Raw genomic sequence first — 21,539 nt, forward strand, 5'->3', positions numbered from 1 at the left:
CATGTGGATGCGATGGTGGAAGGAAGTGAACCAGCGATGATGCATGGGGTGGAACCGGAGGATTCCCCCAGCCGAGACTCGGAAGACCTGTACCAGTTGCCCACGGTGGATCCAGACCTCCTGACGCGGAGGTGGAGGAGCTGACCCACCAACTCCTGCAGACACAGCTGGTGGTGATAGCAGGATGGAAGGAGGCCTTCCTGGAGAAGTTGACAGGGAAATGGATGGCCTCGCCACCAACAACATCAGCAGCGGAGGAGGAGACCGACACCGGTGAGACACTAGCAGCAGGTACTGTGACCGACCCTGTCTAGGTGACCAACCCCGTTACGGCGACCAACCCTGCTCCGGTAACCGATGGCATTTTAGCAGGCCCACTTCCCACTCCCTCAGCCCCTAGGCCTGGCTGGGCATCCAGAAATTCACCCTGGGACTGGATGCCAGACATCTTAGACGAGATACCAACCCCACTGACACCAACGAGTGGGCCCCTGGAGGTGCATGCTGAGCCAGTGGTAATTAAAGGGGAACCCCAGGAGGCTGATGTGATTGAGCTCCAAGGGGAAATCCCAGCCATCACGCAGGAGGAATATTGCAGGCAGCAGGCAGTAAAATATGATGCAGAAAGGAGGGCCCACATCCATGCTGACCATCACCAGGTGGAGGGACCAGGTCACAGTGGGGAACCAGCCCCAAGATGAGTGGAGGACTACAAGACTCAGCTAGCTAGCCGGAGGCTGCAGCATCTGCATGTGCTGCAGCCACATCCAACCCATTCACCGAAAAGGCAGCCACATAGGATCCAGGGGACCAACAGAGAGTGTCTCCCGACAAGATCTGAGGCTGCTGGATTGGGACACTGTGTGTGAAGGTGCAGGGCAGAAGGGTGAGAGCCAGTGCAGCGAGACTGCCAGGAAAGGAACATAGAAAGGGGGTTCTGGAAGGTGCACCCAATCTACTTGTGAGCTGGCTGGACCACAGACCCAGAAGACACAGCACCCCGGCTGGGGGCTACAACTAAGAACTGTGAGTAAACATGTGAAACTGCACCCTGCTGTATCCTCTGAATTATTACTGCATCACCTGCCCTGCACTACAACCACCATCATCACCTTTAACACCATCACTGTCCTGGGGTGTAGCTCTACCTGTGGAGAGCTGTAACAACACTGCTGCATGACCATCAGCCCCAGCGATCTCTTCAAGCACCGTCGGATAACATCTCCTATTTGCTGAATAACACAGGTGGTGTCACAAACAATTCCTCTAATCCCCTATAAACTTTATTTCCCTTTTTATTTCATTGACACTTTTATTGGACACCCAGGGCCACGGACTGAGTCGCTGCTGCCGTGATACATCCCCTTTAAGAACTGTCAGACTAGGCCCGAGTACCTCACGGCCCTGGCAGGCGCTTCAACTTGGCATCACGAGCAGGATGGACCGAACCAGTAAACTGGGTCTTGTGCACCAAAGACTTTATTGAACTGTGCAAAACTTGCCGCCATTACAGTGCCATGAGGCACACCTAAAAAGAAAGGCATGTTATCGTGGACGGGATTCAGCTGTGAGGTGCAAAGACCATACTCGCCCACTGCCAGCACTACTATACGATGAAGGGGTGTCCGTCAGCAAGAGAGAGCCGCCTCCTGATCTGTTATGGCGGGAATATAAAGAATAAGGACCGCCCACAGAAGAGAGGGCAGAAGGGGCCTGTGGAGCGGGAACAACATGTGGATGCGATGGTGGAAGGAAGTGAACCAGCGATGATGCATGGGGTGGAACCGGAGGATTCCCCCAGCCGAGACTCGGAAGACCTGTACCAGTTGCCCACGGTGGATCCAGACCTCCTGACGCGGAGGTGGAGGAGCTGACCCACCAACTCCTGCAGACACAGCTGGTGGTGATAGCAGGATGGAAGGAGGCCTTCCTGGAGAAGTTGACAGGGAAATGGATGGCCTCGCCACCAACAACATCAGCAGCGGAGGAGGAGACCGACACCGGTGAGACACTAGCAGCAGGTACTGTGACCGACCCTGTCTAGGTGACCAACCCCGTTACGGCGACCAACCCTGCTCCGGTAACCGATGGCATTTTAGCAGGCCCACTTCCCACTCCCTCAGCCCCTAGGCCTGGCTGGGCATCCAGAAATTCACCCTGGGACTGGATGCCAGACATCTTAGACGAGATACCAACCCCACTGACACCAACGAGTGGGCCCCTGGAGGTGCATGCTGAGCCAGTGGTAATTAAAGGGGAACCCCAGGAGGCTGATGTGATTGAGCTCCAAGGGGAAATCCCAGCCATCACGCAGGAGGAATATTGCAGGCAGCAGGCAGTAAAATATGATGCAGAAAGGAGGGCCCACATCCATGCTGACCATCACCAGGTGGAGGGACCAGGTCACAGTGGGGAACCAGCCCCAAGATGAGTGGAGGACTACAAGACTCAGCTAGCTAGCCGGAGGCTGCAGCATCTGCATGTGCTGCAGCCATATCCAACCCATTCACCGAAAAGGCAGCCACATAGGATCCAGGGGACCAACAGAGAGTGTCTCCCGACAAGATCTGAGGCTGCTGGATTGGGACACTGTGTGTGAAGGTGCAGGGCAGAAGGGTGAGAGCCAGTGCAGCGAGACTGCCAGGAAAGGAACATAGAAAGGGGGTTCTGGAAGGTGCGCCCAATCTACTTGTGAGCTGGCTGGACCACAGACCCAGAAGACACAGCACCCCGGCTGGGGGCTACAACTAAGAACTGTGAGTAAACATGTGAAACTGCACCCTGCTGTATCCTCTGACTTATTACTGCATCACCTGCCCTGCACTACAACCACCATCATCACCTTTAACACCATCACTGTCCTGGGGTGCAGCTCTACCTGTGGAGAGCTGTAACAACACTGCTGCATGACCATCAGCCCCAGCGATCTCTTCAAGCACCGTCGGATAACATCTCCTATTTGCTGAATAACACAGGTGGTGTCACAAACAATTCCTCTAATCCCCTATAAACTTTATTTCCCTTTTTATTTCATTGACACTTTTATTGGACACCCAGGGCCACGGACTGGGTCGCTGCTGCCGTGATACATCCCCTTTAAGAACTGTCAGATTAGGCCCGAGTACCTCACGGCTCTGGCAGGTGCTTCAACTTGGCATCACGAGCAGGATGGACCGAACCAGTAAACTGGGTCTTGTGCACCAAAGACTTTATTGAACTGTGCAAAACTTGCCGCCATTACAGCGCCATGAGGCACACCTAAAAAGAAAGGCATGTTATCGTGGACGGGATTCAGCTGTGAGGCGCAAAGACCATACTCGCCCACTGCCAGCACTACTATACGATGAAGGGGTGTCCGTCAGCAAGAGAGAGCCGCCTCCTGATCTGTTATGGCGGGAATATAAAGAATAAGGACCGCCCACAGAAGAGAGGGCAGAAGGGGCCTGTGGAGCGGGAACAACATGTGGATGCGATGGTGGAAGGAAGTGAACCAGCGATGATGCATGGGGTGGAACCGGAGGATTCCCCCAGCCGAGACTCGGAAGACCTGTACCAGTTGCCCACGGTGGATCCGGACCTCCTGACGCGGAGGTGGAGGAGCTGACCCACCAACTCCTGCAGACACAGCTGGGCTACAGAAGACACAGCACCCCGGCTGGGGGCTACAACTAAGAACTGTGAGTAAACATGTGAAACTGCACCCTGCTGTATCCTCTGAATTATTACTGCATCACCTGCCCTGCACTACAACCACCATCATCACCTTTAACACCATCACTGTCCTGGGGTGTAGCTCTACCTGTGGAGAGCTGTAACAACACTGCTGCATGACCATTAGCCCCAGCGATCTCTTCAAGCACCATCGGATAACATCTCCTATTTGCTGAATAACACAGGTCGTGTCACAAACAATTCCTCTAATCCCCTATAAACTTTATTTCCCCTTTTATTTCATTGACACTTTTATTGGACACCCAGGGCCACGGACTGGGACGCTGCTGCCGTGATACATCCCCTTTAAGAACTGTCAGACTAGGCCCGAGTACTGGTCCGCTAATTGTTTCTGTTGGCTCCTACAACTCCCCTTTTATGCCCATTCCTTAACTCCAAGGCTGGGTTTACACTACATAACTTGTGGCATTAAACAACTGCTCACTTGACTATGTTTGCCTATCAACTGCCATTTAATAACCTATTTACGCTATACACAGATCAATCAGTAATAGATGATTCTGTCTGCATAGATTTTTATTGTTCTCAGCAGCACATATCTTATTTACACAGGACAATTTGCTGCCAAGAACAATGATTTTTAAAGCAAGCTTAAAAAGTTATTTCACCCAACGAATGAGTGTTTTGCTCATCCTGGGACTGGCAGCTTTTTCTTACTTTCGACTTTGCAAAAACTCTTACTGTTGCTCTTATTCATTCCTGCTTGGAATATTGTAACTCTCTACTAATCGGTAGACTCTCCCCTCTCCAATCTGTCTTGACTGCTGCAGCCAGGATCATATTCCTCACCAACTGTTACACCGATGCCTCTACCTTGTGCCAGTCATTACACTGGTTACCCATCCACTCCAGAGTTCAATACAAACTAATCACTCTCACCCACAAAGCGCTCCACGGTTCAGCACCACCCTACATCTCCTCCCTCATCTCAGTCTGCCACCCTACCCGTGCCCTCCATTCTGCTAATGACCTAAGGTTAACATCCTCAATAATCAGAACCCACCACTCTTGTCTCCATGACTTCTCACATGCTGCGCCAATTCTTTTGAATGCACTACTCAGGATAATTCAATTAATCCCAATACCCACAGTTTTAGGCATGCTGTAAAAACTCATTTCTTCAGACTGACCTACTTCCTCAACACATTTATTTAACTATTCCTGTGTTGCCCATTCAAAATTTTCTTCATAACCAGGACCCTTGTATCATCTGTTCTCACATACTTTATGCATTTAATATCCCTCTGTGTCTGCACTTTTACACATACTGGTTGATAACCAGTTCATGCAGCATTACATGAACACCCGATTTATTACATGATTGCTGGTCAGAACAATGAAAGCAATTGCTACCATCCACCTTTCGTGTCTCCCCTATTTCCTCAGATTGTAAGCTTGCGAGCAGGGCCCTAACTCCTCTTGGTATCTATTGATTTATGTGATTATTGTTATTTTGTAATGTCTTTTATTGTCAAGTCCCCTCTAAAGCGTAAAGTGCTGCGGAATATGTTGGCGCTATAGAAATATAATTATTGTTATTATTATATTATTATTAACAGCTACAGTATCTCTTATGGCTTCCCAGAGCACATGTTTTAAGTAGGAAAAGGGGACTAAGTTACTTCAAGATTTCTCAAGCAACGTTTTTCCCCTTCTGACCAAAAGGACCAAGCTGTGGATCAGATTACCTGATACTTATGTCCCCCTCACATCTGTTCCTGTGGAATACTTGCAAGGTCCCCTTGTACATTAGATTCTCTGTCGGTTTGGCCAATGAGCATCTAATGTATATGGACATCTTAATTTATTTATAAGACTTAAAGCCCAACAAGTATTAGTGGACTGTTGACAGAACCTCAATATCGGCTGCTTTGGCTGACAGTCTAATGATCATTTCGGGGGAGATAAGGATTCGGCATGTCCGATTTAGAATTGCTGATCCTTTTGTCCTCTAAGAGGCTAACTACTGCAAGAGACGTCAAGCAGCGGCTCTCTCATTGAGAACACAGGAGCACTCAGCAGAGCAGGCGATCCTGGTTATGGGAGAGTCGGGCAAGGTGGCCTGCTGATTGACAGATAGCGACTTAAAATCTACGGGACACTTTAGTCACTATGCAACATATCCACAGAAATAACTGCACAATACTCCATTAGTTGCCTAAATTGTTGTATAGCTTAGAACTGTTTGGGTCTTCCCAGTGTGTCGTAGTGCGAGCACATTTCTTTAATGCTTTACATTATTGTGTACCCTTCAGGTGTGGTTCCCTATGTCGAAGCATTTGATGTCCTGCTGAGTGGACCCTTGGAACAGTATCTCAAAAACAGCAAGATTCTTGGAGGAGATGTAGAAACTCACGTAAGTCTGATTTTTTTTATTGGAGTCAACTGCATTTGAAGTACACATTAGAACTGTATTTTTACCATGTTATTATTTGAATATTGTTTTGTTTCTACATGGCTTTCAATTCCACCTAATTGTCATTCATTGCTCATAGAAGTGGACAGTATTTATTATAATTATATTACGTTCATCCACCACAGTTTGCAGTTTGACTAGTTGTATACTATCTACTTTTAGCACTGTAGCTTTGAAGATAAAAAGGGTGGATATATAATTTATAATACTGAAATTGACAAAATCCATTAGAATTGCTGATTTGTTGTATGATAGGCCATCAATGTTAAAGCCCCTTACAATGCCTTTAAATAAAATTTTGTGCACATTGTAAGGATTTCACTCACTCAGCTGCGACGGCTGACACTCAGGAGACGTGTTCCTTTAAAGTTCACTGGGTTTATTGCTTCATAAACCATGTGGCAAATAACAGAAAGCAAAATGGGCCTTTGGTTCAGGCAAAGAAAAGCAAGTGTCCAGTTCATCCGGCTCAGTCCTGAAGCCGTAACACACTCAGGAGGGTTTCACCTCCACACATATCTGCTGTGTAAAGGATTAGCCAGTCTTATAAAGAGCTAACCCCACCCAGTAACCCATCCCATGATTAGCCATGTGGTCTGACATTACCACAGGTCCTGAAACACATATACAAGATTATGTGCAAGAAAGGAATACTCCGGGCTACATTACAGCAACCAGGCACTTATGTGGCACATACCTCCCATCGACTACAAACCCTTTAGCCATGCTACATACCTCCCCCCTCTGCCTAAAGCCGTGGGGCTTGGCACTTTCCCCCACTAAACAAGGGATTCTCGATAGGACATCCGCATTACCGTGCAGCTTTCCGGCCCTATGTTCCACATGGAAACTGAAGTCCTGCAGGGCTAAGAACCAACGTGTGACTCTAGCATTTCTTCCTTTCGTTTCTCTCATCCACCTAAGCGGGGCATGGTCAGATACCAGTCTAAATTTACGTCCCAGCAGATAGTACCGCAATGTGTCCACTGCCCATTTTATGGCCAAGCACTCCTTCTCAACGACTGAGTAGTTCTTTTCAGATGAGGACAGCTTCCTACTCAGATAGAGAACAGGATGCTCCTCCCCATGTAGTTCTTGGGAAACGACTGCTCCCACCCCAACATCTGAGGCATCTGTCTGAAGAATAAACTCTTTCTTGAAGTTTGGGGCCATCAGAACGGGTTGCTTACACAAAGCGTTTTTCATTTCTTGGAAGGCTGACTCTGTTTCTTCGGACCACTTAACCATTACTGATTTTGTCCCTTTTAGCAGGTCAGTCAGAGGCGCAGCCATCGTGGCGAAGTTTGGGATGAACCTCCTGTAATATCCCACGATTCCCAGGAAGGCTTTAACTTGTTTCTTGGAAACTGGTTTTGGCCATGTTTGGATTGCCTCCACTTTATTGATTTGGGGTTTTATTTCTCCATGACCCACTATGTATCCAAGGTACTTAGCTTCTTCTTTACCCAAGGCGCACTTCTTCGGGTTTATAGTAAATCCGGCCTCTCTTATAGCATCCAACACCGCTTGGACTTTCTCCAGATGACTCTCCCAGTCCGGGCTAAAGATGACGATATCATCTAGGTACGCAGCAGCGTAGGCCTTATGGGGTGCAAGGACTCTATCCATAGCCCTCTGGAAGGTCGCCGGAGCTCCCTGTAGGCCAAACGGCATCCGGGCATATTGGAAGCATCCATCAGGTGTCGAAAAGGCCGTCTTCTCCTTGGCTTCCTGTGCCATGGGGATCTGCCAATACCCCTTTGTCAAATCCAAGGTGGATATATATCTGGCGTGCCCAAGCCTTTCGATGAGCTCATCAATACGGGGCATGGGATAAGCGTCGAACTTGGAGACTTCATTCAACTTCCGATAGTCGTTGCAAAACCTCCACTCTCCATCAGGTTTTGGGACCAGGACAATTGGGCTCGACCAACCGCTCTTGGATTCCTCAATGACCCCAAGCCTCAACATACGCTCCACTTCCTTGGAGATAACTTCTCGACGAGCCTCAGGAATACGATATGGTTTCACATTCACCCGCACATGTGGCTCTGTTAGGACCTCGTGCTCTATGACCTTCGTGTATCCTGGCAATTCTGAAAACAGGTCCCTGTTTTTCTGGAGTAATTCCCGGCACTGCTGTTTCTGGGTCTTTGATAGCGTCTCTGCTATAGTAACCGCTCCAACCTCACCTTCTGGGTTGCTTAACAATGATGGAGTTGCTGTCGGCTCTCTATCTTGTCATGGCTTGATGAGGTTGACATGGTAAACTTGGAATGGTTTCCGTCTTCCTGGTTGGTGAATTTTATAATTTACCTCACCAAGTTTCTCGACAACCTCATATGGCCCTTGCCATTTGGCCAAGAACTTGCTTTCCACCGTTGGAACTAACACAAGAACTCGGTCTCCCGGATTGAACTGCCTCACTCTTGCAGACCGGTTGTAGACCCTGGCTTGAGCTTCTTGTGCTTGGAGAAGGTGTTCTTTCACGATAGGCATCACCTTTGCAATCCTCTGCTGCATCAGGGCCACATGCTCAATGACGCTTCTGTGGGGTGTGACTTCGGCCTCCCAGGTTTCCTTGGCTATATCCAGGAGTCCTCGTGGATGTCGGCCATATAAAAGCTCAAATGGTGAGAACCCTGTGGAGGCCTGTGGAACTTCACGAATGGAAAACATCAGATAGGGTAAGAGACAATCCCAGTCTCTACCGTCTTTCTCTATAGCTTTTCTCAGCATGCTCTTTAGTGTCTTGTTAAACCTCTCAACAAGGCCATCTGACTGGGGATGGTACACCGAGGTCCTCAACTGGGAGATCTTCAGGGCTTTGCATAACTCCCTCATCACCTTGCTCATGAAAGGTGTACCCTGGTCAGTCAGGATCTCCTTTGGCAGACCTGTCCGGGAAAAGACATGGACCAACTCGCGGGCTATGCTTTTTGAGGAAGAATTTCTCAAGGGAATTGCCTCAGGATAGCGTGTGGCATAGTCCAGGATGACTAATATATACTGATGGCCCCGAGCTGATTTAACTAAGGGACCGACCAAGTCCATGGCAATTCTCTCGAACGGTACCTCAATAATGGGCAGTGGCACAAGGGGGTTCCGGAAATGAGGAGTAGGAGCAGTTAGCTGACATGTAGGGCAGGACCTGCAATAGTTCACTATTTCCCGGTGACACCCAGGCCAATAGAACCTCTGCACAACCCGTTCCTGCGTTTTTTCCACCCCCAGGTGACCACCCAAGATGTGTGAATGGGCCATGTCCAACACTTTCCGTCTATACGGACCCGGCACTATCAACTGCTCTACCAACTCCTCCCGTATTTTCGTGACACGGTACAACAACTCCCCCCTCAACAGAAAATGGGGAAATCTTGTGTCTGCCCCCGGCTCCTGTACCACCCCGTCAATAACTGTGACATTATTAAAGGCTTCCCTCAGAGTGGGGTCCCTATGTTGGGCAGTCCCAAAATTTTCACCGGTAACTTCTAACTCCAGAATGTCAGATGTAGGGGATACTTCCTCCTCATCCCCAACCAGAACACAAAAAGGAAAACTGTCTGCCTCTGGGTGTGGCGATACCCTTCCAGGGTTCACTGGTTCCCTGCCAGGGAGCTCAGAACCATTTCCCCACAAATCCCAAAACAAACAGAAATCCCGGCCAATAATTATAGGGTGCAACAAGTCCTGAACCACGCCGACTATGTGGGACTCAGTGCCACATGCCGTTTCAATGTCCACCCTGGCCATAGGGTAGTCCTTTGCATCACCATGTATGCACCGCACTCCGACCTTCTTTCCTGGGAGCAGGTGGAGAGGAAAAGTGGCCCTCACCAGGGTCACTAGGCTCCCCGAGTCTAACAGTGCCGTTACTGCTCGACCGTTCACCTTTACGGGACACGCTTGAGGTCCCTCGTTGGATAGAGAGTTCACACTACAGGCTGGATACGCATAGTATGAACAACGGCGTCCCATGCTGCAGTCCATCTGCTCAGTGGTTTGGGAACAACGGGCAGCTATATGTCCTGGCTTGTGGCACCTCCAACAAATAATATCACCCGTGGGGACCTTGGGCACCACCTCCCCCGCCCTTTGTGACCTTGGACGCACCACCCCTTTTTGGGACTCAGCTGCCTTCTGGGACCCCCAGTACGGCATGGGCTGCCTCCCGAAGGAGCCTTCCAACCCTTGGTATCTCTCAACCAGTCCGATCAGCTCGTCGGCATTCTGGGGATCACCCTGGCAACCCAAGACTGTATAGGCCTCGGGAGGGAATGGACAAACCGATCCATCATCACCCGTTCTACCATCTGTGCAGGCGCAGAGGATTCTGGCTGCAGCCATTTCTGGACCAGGTGCAACAGATCAAACATTTGGGAACGAGGTGGTTTGTCCCGGTGATAGCCCCAGGAGTGAACTCGCTGTGCCCTGACAGTCAGTGTCACCCCCAAACGTGCGAGAATCTCGGCTTTCAATTTGTGATACTCTTTGGCATCCTGCAAGGTCAAATCATAGTACGCCTTCTGGGGTTCTCCCGTCAGGTATGGCGCAAGTACCTCTGCCCACTGCTCTGGCGGAAGTTTTTCCCTCTCAGCGACCCTCTCAAACACCGTCAGGAAGGCCTCAACATCATCCCCGGGAGTCATTTCCTGCAATGCGCGTCTTACCGTCTTCCGGACGTGGGTGTCATCAGCCAAACCTGGGGTTGGGGCGCTCGCCTTGCCCTGGATGGCGGTTGCCAGAAGCTGCATCTGCTGCTGATGCTCCTGCTGGCTCTGCTGCATCTGCTGCCGTTGCTCCTGCTGACTCTGCCGTTGCTCCTGCTGGCTCTGTTGTATCTGCTGTATCAACAGCCTGTTGGTCTCTTGCTGCCTTTTCTCCTGCTGGCTCTGCCTTTTCTCCTGCTGTGACTGCATCTGGACCAAGTGTTTCAGCAGGTCCTCCATTTTCTCCGGCAATGCTTGCTGGCTTGCAACAGCCTTGACCCAGGACATTCAAAAATAAACTCACGTCTCCGCTGGGAACGCTGCTCGCACGTCTCCACCAATTGTAAGGATTTCACTCACTCAGCTGCGACGGCTGACACTCAGGAGACGTGTTCCTTTAAAGTTCACTGGGTTTATTGCTTCATAAACCATGTGGCAAATAACAGAAAGCAAAATGGGCCTTTGGTTCAGGCAAAGAAAAGCAAGTGTCCAGTTCATCCGGCTCAGTCCTGAAGCCGTAACACACTCAGGAGGGTTTCACCTCCACACATATCTGCTGTGTAAAGGATTAGCCAGTCTTATAAAGAGCTAACCCCACCCAGTAACCCATCACATGATTAGCCATGTGGTCTGACATTACCACAGGTCCTGAAATACATATACAAGATTATGTGCAAGAAAGGAATACTCCGGGCTACATTACAGCAACCAGGCACTTATGTGGCACATACCTCCCATCGACTACAAACCCTTTAGCCATGCTACAACATGTATTTTAAAAAAATTGTTAAAAAAGATTGTGACAATAAAAAAAAAAACGACAAACAACATTTGTCAACTTGTAATTTTCACACAGGCCTCTGGGGCTTTTTTAGACTTATACATCCTGACCTTTCAGGAAGAGTTTTCAGCAGGCTCTTTTTCATCAAATGCAGGATTACAATGGCACGTAACACTTCTCTACACAGCTGATAACACAGGATCCCTCAATTATTATAGGGGATTCCACAGTTGTTTCTTCTCCCCCTCCCTTCCCAATGACCTTTGCAAAGGCTAATTCAATACAGAAGACAGGCTCGGTGTCTGTTAACTGTCTGTGTACATGTGTTGTTTCCTGAAACAACAGGAAATTACAGTCTTAAAAAAGACCCAGTGGCCAGTGTGAAATTTGCAAAATGTTTATTTTTGTGGTATGGTTAAAAAAACATTGACAACATTTATTTTGTCAAAAATATTTAGCACAAAAAAACTGATTATTTTCTGAAGATAGCTCTCCTTAAGATCTAGGTAACTACATTAGCCAGTGCACATCATCTACATCAGCAAATTATGCCAAATGCTTCAAGTTGTAACATTACCCGATGGACAATGTACAATTACATTGATATTTTGCAACTAAAATGATGCACTCTAAAAACAGTGAACAGTATCTAAAACACATAGTCAATTTGTACTCCGTTTTTCACTTATTTACTTCAGACATCTGCAAGTTTTGGAAGCTAAACATGCCAATATTTTTTCCTCTGTTGTCTCACTTCTATATATGAATCTTAATGCATTATAACTATGTTTTGTAAATGTAATACTGTTACAACCCTTCAGCCCAATACACATGGGTGCTAAGATTAATTCTAGTAGAAACTAGTTATTTACAGTTGAAACCAGAAGTTTACATACACTATATAAAAAAACACATATGCATGTTTTTCTCAATATCTGACATGAAATCAGATCGGTGTTGCGATCACCGTTATTAACAGTATAACGGTGACCGCAAAAACAAAAAGTCAAATTTTCCATTTAATTTCTCTCTCCTCTCATGTGATCGCACGTCAGAGGAGAGAGAAATAGGGTCCCCCATTCCCCCCAGTACCTCCAAAGTCCCTGCATCCTCCCGAGATGACCGCGGGCCGCTGGCATCTTCTTCCGAGAGAAAATGGCGGGTGCATGCACAATGCGCCCGCCAAGGCACATGGCACCTGGCAACAGTAGGAAATTTTTCCTATTGGTTCATTTTGATCACTGTGATAGACCCTATTACAGTGATTAAAATCAAAAAATAGTAAATAAAAACCCCTTTTGTCACCCCCTTAGTTAGATAAAAATAATGAAATAAAAAATATATATTTATTTCCATTTTTACAATAGGGTTAGAGTTGGGCTAAAGAGAGTTGGGCTAAAGTTAGGGTTAGGGCTAGGGTTAGGGTTGGGATTAGGGTTAAGGATGTGTTGGGGTTAGGTTTGTGATTAGTGTTATGGTTAGGGTTGGGATTAAGGTTAGGAGTGTGTTGGGGCTAGAGTTGGAGTTAGAATTTGGGCATTTCCACTGTTTAGGTACATCAGGGGGTCTCCAAATGCAACATGGTGCCATCATTGATTCCAGCTAATTTCGTGTTCAAAAAGTCAAATGGTTCGCCCTCCCTTCTGAGCCCTGCCATGCCCCCAAACACTGGCTTTTCCCCACATACGGGGTATCGGCGTACTCCGGACATCCAAGTGAAAATAAAAAAAATTGGTTCCAAAGTAAATTGTTTGGGAAAAAAGTGAAATGTTCATTTTTTCCTTTTTTTTTTTTTTTTTTTGCTTTAGTTTTTGTGAAGCACCTAAACGGTTGATAAACTTCTTGAATGTGGCTTCGTGCACCTAAGGGTTTCAGTTTTTAGAATAGTGTCACTTTTGGATATTTTCAGTTATATTGATTCCCCCAAACTCACTTCAAATATGAGGTGGTCCCTCACAAAATGGTTTTGTAAATTTTGTTGGAAAAATGAGAAATCGCTGGTCAACTTTTAACCCTTATAACTTCCTAACAAAAAAAAGTTGTTTCCAAAATTGTGCTGATGTAATGTAGGCATGTGGGAAATGTTATTTATTAGGTACTTTGTGCGACATATCTCTCTGATTTAAGGGTATAAAAATTCAAAGTTTGAAAATTGCAAAATTTTCACCATATTTCCATTTTTTTCATAAATAAAGGGTTAGGAGTCGAATTTCCTCTGCTGAACAGGGAGAATCTCGATCCGTGTCTGCTGCGGTCTCCCATTCTACATCGGCCGCAGTGGAGCCTGCTCAGTGGAGATGTCGCTCCCAGCGTCTCGCTGAGACTGATATGGTGCAAAGGGTTACTACTGCCTCTTCAGGCTCTGCTATTGTACCCTGCACTGATCTGCAGCGAGCGGGCTTTTCTGGGACTAAGTCCTGCTTTGCACACACTGAGCATGCCCAGGGCAAGATCTCTCAGTGGAGATCTAGGGTCACATGCACAGGTACTGCTGCAACTCCATTGGTCCTTCTTTGGAAGGTCCTGAACGTGCTGCAGCTATATAAGCTTCGTATGACCGCACAGCCATGCGCTAGTATACTTTTGTAAACGTGTGTGTGTTGTGAGTGAAAGTCGTTCTTTAAAATCCCCTCCCTATTGTATGACTGCTCGCGGAAGGTGGATGATTGCTATCTAGCGCCCGACTTAGCCATCAGCACGTAACACACAATACAGCGTCTTATTGCCGTGACCGCCAGTGCGGCGCCGTGCGCTTTCACAGCGCTTTCCTGACCCAAGCCTGGGTGGTTAGTGGCGTCCGCCAGTGCGGCACCGCACGCACTCTCGTGCATCATTATTATTATTATTTCTGTCACTCTGACACCCCAGTTGCGGTGTCGAGCGCATGAGGTCTATATGAACTCAAATCCTGTGTCTTGGGATTGAGTTCTGAGACTCCTTGCTTGCGCTTTTGGTGCGGTACTGCGGCCCTGTGACGCAACAGGGTTCTCTTCCTTCACACAGGGTGAAGTTAACCCATGTGTGTATTCACATTGTACCGCCATATAGTGCCGCATTTACTTAGCAGCAGGTTCTTTCCTGCATGGTGGATCCCGGGTGGCGAACGCACCAATCTTACTTAATAAATATATTCGGTGCGTTCCGCCAACCCTAACATAAAGTCATATTGAAGAAATTTTACCACTAACATGAAGTACAATATGTCACAAAAACAACCTCAGAATCAGCAGGATCCATTTAAGTGTTCCAGAGTTATAACCACATAAAGTGACAGTGGTCAGAGTTGTAAAAATTGGCTTGGTCATTAAGTACCAAATTGTCTCTGTCACTAAGGGGTTAGACAATCCTGGACTGCCCATATGATGATGTCATGTGTTTGGAAGCTTCTGATGTTCTGATTTTTTTGCCAACATCTGAGTTAATTAGAGACACACCTGTGGATGTACTTTAATGCACACCTGAAACACACTGCTTCTTTGTGTAGCATCATGGGAAAATCTAAAGAAATCAGCCAAGATATCAGGAAGAGATTTGTGGACTTGCACAAGTCTGGCTCATCCTTAGGTACAATTTCAAGATACTTGAAAGTGCCTCATTCATCTGTACAAACAATTATACTAAAGTACAAGCAAGATGGGAATGTCCAGCCATCATACCGCTCAGGAAGGAGACGAGTTCTGTGTCCCAGAGATGAACGTGCTTTGGTCCGACATGTGCATATCAACCCAAGGACAAAAGCAAAAGACCTTGTGAAGATGATGGCGGAAGCTGGTAAAATTGTTTCACTATCCATAGTGAAACAAGTACTGTGTCAACATGTGCTGAAAGGCCACTCTGCCAGGAAGAAGCCTTTACTCCAAAAGAAATATAAAAAACCCAGATTAATGTATGCAAATGTACACAGGAACAAAGACTTTAATTTTTGGAGATGTGTTATGATCCGGTGACCTTGGAGCAGCATGAAAACTTTCACTGGAGTAGGTGGTAACTATACTGACCGCAAATCCTGATCTTAACACCGCAACTAGAAGTAGCCGTGGGGTGTACCTAACAAACCCTAGACACCTCGTCACAGCCGGAGGACTAAATACCCCTAAAGATGGAAATAGGAATACTACCTTGCCTCAGAGTAGAACCCCAAAGGATAGGCAGCCCCCCACAAATATTGGCAGTGAGTAGGAGAGGAAAGACACACACAGTCAGAAAACAGGATTTAGCACAAGAGGCCACTCTAGCTAAAATAGGAAAGGATAGGACAGAGTTCTGTGCGGTCAGTATTAAAACCCTTCCAAAAATATCCACAGCAGATTATACAAAAAATTCCTCCATCTAACTAAAGACATGGAACGTATATCTGCAACTCCAGAGACTACTAAACTCAGAGCAGGAATACAATCAAAAAACAAGCACACAGCTTGTGTGCCATAGAAAAAGAAACAGACACTTATCTTTGCTGAATTGACAGCTAAGCAGGAGAAGCCAGACAGAGAACCAACACTTCCCAAGAAACATTGACAACTGTCAAAGACTAATGAGTCCTGCAAACTTAAATACCCCAGTCAGAATCGCAATCAGCAGATACACCTGTCCAGGACTGCAGCCCAGAGACAACTGCATTACCAACTACAACCACCGGAGGGAGCCCAAAAGCAGAATTCACAACAGTACCCCCCCCCCCTTGAGGAGAGGTCACCGAACCCTCACCAGAGCCCCCAGGCCGATCAGGATGAGCCAGATGAAAGGCACGAACCAAATCAGCGGCATGGACATCAGAGGCAAAAACCCAAGAATTATCCTCCTGTCCATAACCCTTCCATTTCACAAGGTACTGAAGCTTCCGCCTCGAAAAACGGGAATCCAAAATCTTCTCAACAACATATTCCAACTCTCCATCAACCAACACAGGGGCCGGAGGATCAACAGAGGGAACAACAGGCTCCACATATTTCCGCAATAAAGATCTATGGAAGACATTATGGATAGCAAAAGAGGCCGGAAGCGCCAGTCGAAAAGACACCAGATTAATAATCTCAGAAATCCTATAAGGACCAATAAACCGAGGCTTAAACTTAGGATAAGAAACCTTCATAGGAACATGACGGGAAGACAACCAGACCAGATCCCCAACCCGAAGCCGGGAACCAACACACCGACGACAGTTAGCAAAACGTTGAGCCTCCTCCTGAGACGACACCAAATTGTCCACCACATGAGCCCAAATCTGCTGCAACGTGTCCACCACAGAATCCACACCAGGACAGTCAGAAGGCTCAACCTGCCCAGAAGAAAAACGAGGATGAAAACCAAAATTACAAAAGAAAGGCGAAACCAAAGTAGCCGAACTAGCCCGATTATTAAGGGCAAACTCGGCCAATGGCAAGAAAGCCACCCAATCATCCTGATCAGCAGACACAAAGCATCTCAAATAAGTCTCCAAGGTTTGATTAGTACGCTCGGTCGGGCCATTTGTCTGAGGATGAAACGCAGAAGAAAAAGACAAATCAATGCCCAGCCTAGCACAAAAGGCCCGCCAAAATCTAGAAACAAACTGGGAACCTCTGTCGGACACAATATTCTCAGGAATACCATGCAAACGGACCACATGCTGAAAAAACAACGGAAACAAATCCGAAGAGGAAGGCAATTTAGGCAAAGGCACCAAATGAACCATCTTAGAGAACCGGTCACAAACAACCCAGATAACCGACATCCTCTGGGATACCGGAAGATCGGAAATAAAATCCATAAAAATATGCGTCCAGGGCCTCTCAGGGACCGGCAATGGCAAAAGCAACTCACTAGCACAGGAACAACAAGGCTTGGCCCGCATACAAGTCCCACAGGACTGCACAAAAGAACGCACATCACGTGACAAAGAAGGCCACCAAAAGGACCTACCAGCCAAGTCTCTGGTACCAAAAATGCCAGGATGACCAGCCAACACGGAACAGTGAACCTCAGAAATCACTCTACTAGTCCATCTGTCAGGAACAAACAGTTTCCCCACAGGACAGCGGTCAGGTTTGTCAGCCTGAAATTCCTGAAGAACCCGTCGTAAATCAGGGGAAATGGCAGAAAGGATCACCCCTTCTTTCAGAATACCGACCGGTTCTAAGACCTCAGGAGAATCAGGCAAAAAACTCCTAGAGAGGGCATCAGCCTTAATGTTCCTAGAACCCGGAAGGTAAGAGACCACGAAATCAAAACGGGAAAAAAACAAGGACCATCGAGCCTGTCTAGGATTCAGCCGTTTGGCAGACTCGAGGTAAATCAAATTCTTATGATCGGTCAAGACCACAATACGGTGCTTAGCTCCCTCAAGCCAATGTCACCACTCCTCAAACGCCCACTTCATAGCCAACAACTCCCGATTGCCGACACCATAATTGCGTTCAGCAGGCGAAAACTTACGGGAAAAGAAGGCACACGGTTTCATTAAGGAACCAACAGGATCCCTCTGAGACAACACGGCCCCTGCCCCAATCTCAGAAGCGTCAGCCTCAACCTGAAACGGAAGAGAAACATCCGGTTGGCGCAACACCGGAGCAGAAGTAAATCGACGTTTAAGCTCCTGAAAGGCAGAGACAGCCGCAGGGGACCAATTCGCCACATCAGCGCCTTTCTTCGTCAAATCGGTCAAGGGTTTAACCACGCTGGAAAAATTAGCAATGAAACGGCGATAAAAATTTGCAAAACCCAAAAATTTCTGAAGGCTCTTCACGGATGTGGGCTGAATCCAATCATGAATTGCCTGAACCTTAACCGGATCCATCTCTATAGACGAGGGAGAAAAAATAAAGCCCAAAAAAAGAAACCTTCTGCACCCCAAAGAGACACTTAGACCCTTTCACAAACAGGGCATTGTCACGAAGGATCTGAAATACCATCCTGACCTGTTACACATGAGACTCCCAATCATCGGAAAAAATCAAAATATCGTCCAAATATACAATCAAGAACTTATCAATATAAGTCTCGAAAATATCATGCATGAAGGACTGAAAAACAGATGGAGCATTAGTGAGCCCGAATGGCATCACAAGGTATTCAAAATGGCCTTCGGGCGTGTTAAACACAGTTTTCCATTCATCACCCTGCTTAATACAAACAAGATTATATGCCCCCCGAAGGTCAATCTTAGTAAACCAACTAGCTCCCTTAATCCTAGCAAACAAATCGGTAAGCAAAGGTAAAGGGTATTGAAACTTGACCGTGATTTTATTCAAGAGGCGATAATCAATACAGGGTCTCAAGGAACCATCTTTTTTAGCAACAAAAAAGAACCCCGCTCCCAACGGCGAAGAAGATGGTCGAATATGCCCTTTCTCCAAAGACTCCTTAATATAGCTCCGCATGGCGGTATGTTCAGGCACAGACAGGTTGAAAAGTCGACCCTTAGGAAACTTACAGCCTGGAATCAAGTCAATAGCACAATCGCAGTCCCTGTGCGGTGGAAGGAAACTGGACTTGGGCTCATCGAATACATCCTGAAAATCAGACAAAAACTCTGGAATTTCAGAAGAGGAAGAAGAGGAGATTGACATCAAAGGAACATCATTATGAACCCCCTGACAACCCCAACTAGTCACAGACATGGACTTCCAATCCAACACAGGATTATGTACCTGCAACCACGGAAGACCCAGCACGATAGCATCATGCAAATTATGCAACACCAGAAATCGACAATCTTCCTGATGGGCTGGCGCCATGCACATGGTCACCTGTGTCCAAAACTGGGGCTTATTTTTAGCCAAGGGTGTAGCATCAATGCCCCTTAAAGGAATAAGGTTCTGCAAAGGCTGCAAGGGAAAACCACAACGCCTGACAAACTCCGATGGTAAATGATGCTCTTCGTCCGCTTAGGGCAGACTGAAATGACATGAGAAGCGTCGCCACAATAATAACACAACCTATTCTGACGTCTGAATCCTTGTCGTTCCGTTTTAGACAGAATCCTATCACACTGCATTGGCTTAAGAGTCTGCTCTGAGAACAACGCCACAGCGCGCACAGTTCTGCGCTCCCATAAGCGCCGGTCAATCTGAATGGCCAGAGACATAGAATCACTCAGACCGGAAGGCGTGGGAAACCCCACCATAACATCTTTAACGGATTCAGAAAGACCCTTTCTGAAAATTGCCGCCAAAGCATCATTATTCCATTTAGTCAACACAGGCCATTTTCTGAATTTCTGACAATACAATTCTGCCGCCTCTTGACCCTGAGACAGGGCTAACAAGGTCTTCTCAGCTTGATCCACAGACTTAGGTTCATCATATAATAATCCTAAAGCCTGAAAAAAGGAGTCTACATTAAGCAAAGCCGGATTCCCAGATTCCAGGGAAAACGCCCAATCCTGCGGGTCGCCACGCAGCAGGGAGATGACGATTTTAACCTGCTGAATGGAATCACCAGAGGATCGAGGTCTCAGAGCAAAAAATAGTTTACAGTTGTTTTTAAAACTCAAAAATTTGGACCTGTCTCCAAAAAACAAATCAGGAGTAGGAATCTTCGGCTCTAAAACAGGAGTTTGAACAATATAATCAGAAATACCCTGTACCCTAGCAGCAAGCTGGTCTACACGAAAAACTAATTCCTGAACATCCATGCTTGCACAAGGCTCCTCAGCCACCCAGAGATAAAGAGGGAAGAGAAGAAAAAGCAGACTGAAGAAAAAAAAATGGCTCAACACGTTTCTTCCCTTCTTCTGAGATGCATTTAACTCATTATTGGCCAGTTGTACTGTTATGATCCGGTGACCTTGGAGCAGCATGAAAACTTTCACTGGAGTAGGTGGTAACTATACTGACCGCAAATCCTGATCTTAACACCGCAACTAGAAGTAGCCGTGGGGTGTACCTAACAAGCCCTAGACACCTTGTCGCAGCCGGAGGACTAAATACCCCTAAAGATGGAAATAGGAATACTACCTTGCCTCAGAGTAGAACCCCAAAGGATAGGCAGCCCCCCACAAATATTGGCAGTGAGTAGGAGAGGAAAGACACACACAGTCAGAAAACAGGCTTTAGCACAAGAGGCCACTCTAGCTAAAATAGGAAAGGATAGGACAGAGTTCTGTGCGGTCAGTATTAAAACCCTTCCAAAAATATCCACAGCAGATTATACAAAAAATTCCTCCATCTAACTAAAGACGTGGAACGTATATCTGCAACTCCAGAGACTACTAAACTCAGAGCAGGAATACAATCAAAAAAACAAGCACACAGCTTGTGTGCCATAGAAAAAGAAACAGACACTTATCTTTGCTGAATTGGCAGCTAAGCAGGAGAAGCCAGACAGAGAACCAACACTTCCCAAGAAACATTGACAACTGTCAAGGACTAATGAGTCCTGCAAACCTAAATACCCCAGTCAGAATCGCAATCAGCAGATACACCTGTCCAGGACTGCAGCCCAGAGACAACTGCATTACCACCTACAACCACCGGAGGGAGCCCAAAAGCAGAATTCACAACAGAGATGTCCTTGGTCTGATGAAACTAAAATTGAACTTTTTTGGTATAATGACCATCGTTAGGTTTTTAGGATAAAGGGAGAATCTTCGAAGCTTACGAACATCATCCCAACTGTGAAGCATGGGGGTGGCAGCATCATGTTGTGGGGTTATTTTGCTTTTCATTTTTCTAATGCAACACCCTAGCAAGATATTTTCCTTGCTTCTAAAATATATAATTGGCAACAGCTACACCAAATTCTAAACATGATTCTTGCCTTTGGTACCACACTAACTGTAAATGCTACGATGATAGTACAGACGTAGTCACCATCTGTTATTAGAGAATCATAACTCCAACAGCCTCTCCATCTGTTACCACACAAATAGCAGTGTCACATATCACAAAAATGACATGTGTGCTTTATTAGGAGATTAGCTCAT

The 21,539-nt window shown here is 46.8% G+C and overlaps 1 protein-coding gene across 1 annotated transcript in view; it reads left to right on the plus strand.

The window, feature by feature from the left end:
• CAP2 (cyclase associated actin cytoskeleton regulatory protein 2) overlaps positions 1 to 21,539 on the plus strand; it is a 272,514-nt gene that overhangs the window by 77,018 nt on the left and 173,957 nt on the right. Inside the window, exon 3 of the mRNA XM_069730835.1 lies at positions 5,988 to 6,088. Within this exon, the coding sequence (XP_069586936.1) occupies positions 5,988 to 6,088 (101 nt within the window). The remainder of the gene's footprint in view (positions 1 to 5,987; positions 6,089 to 21,539) is intronic.

The sequence above is a fragment of the Ranitomeya imitator genome, chromosome 6, assembly GCF_032444005.1.
Source record: "Ranitomeya imitator isolate aRanImi1 chromosome 6, aRanImi1.pri, whole genome shotgun sequence".
Taxonomy (NCBI): domain Eukaryota; kingdom Metazoa; phylum Chordata; class Amphibia; order Anura; family Dendrobatidae; genus Ranitomeya; species Ranitomeya imitator.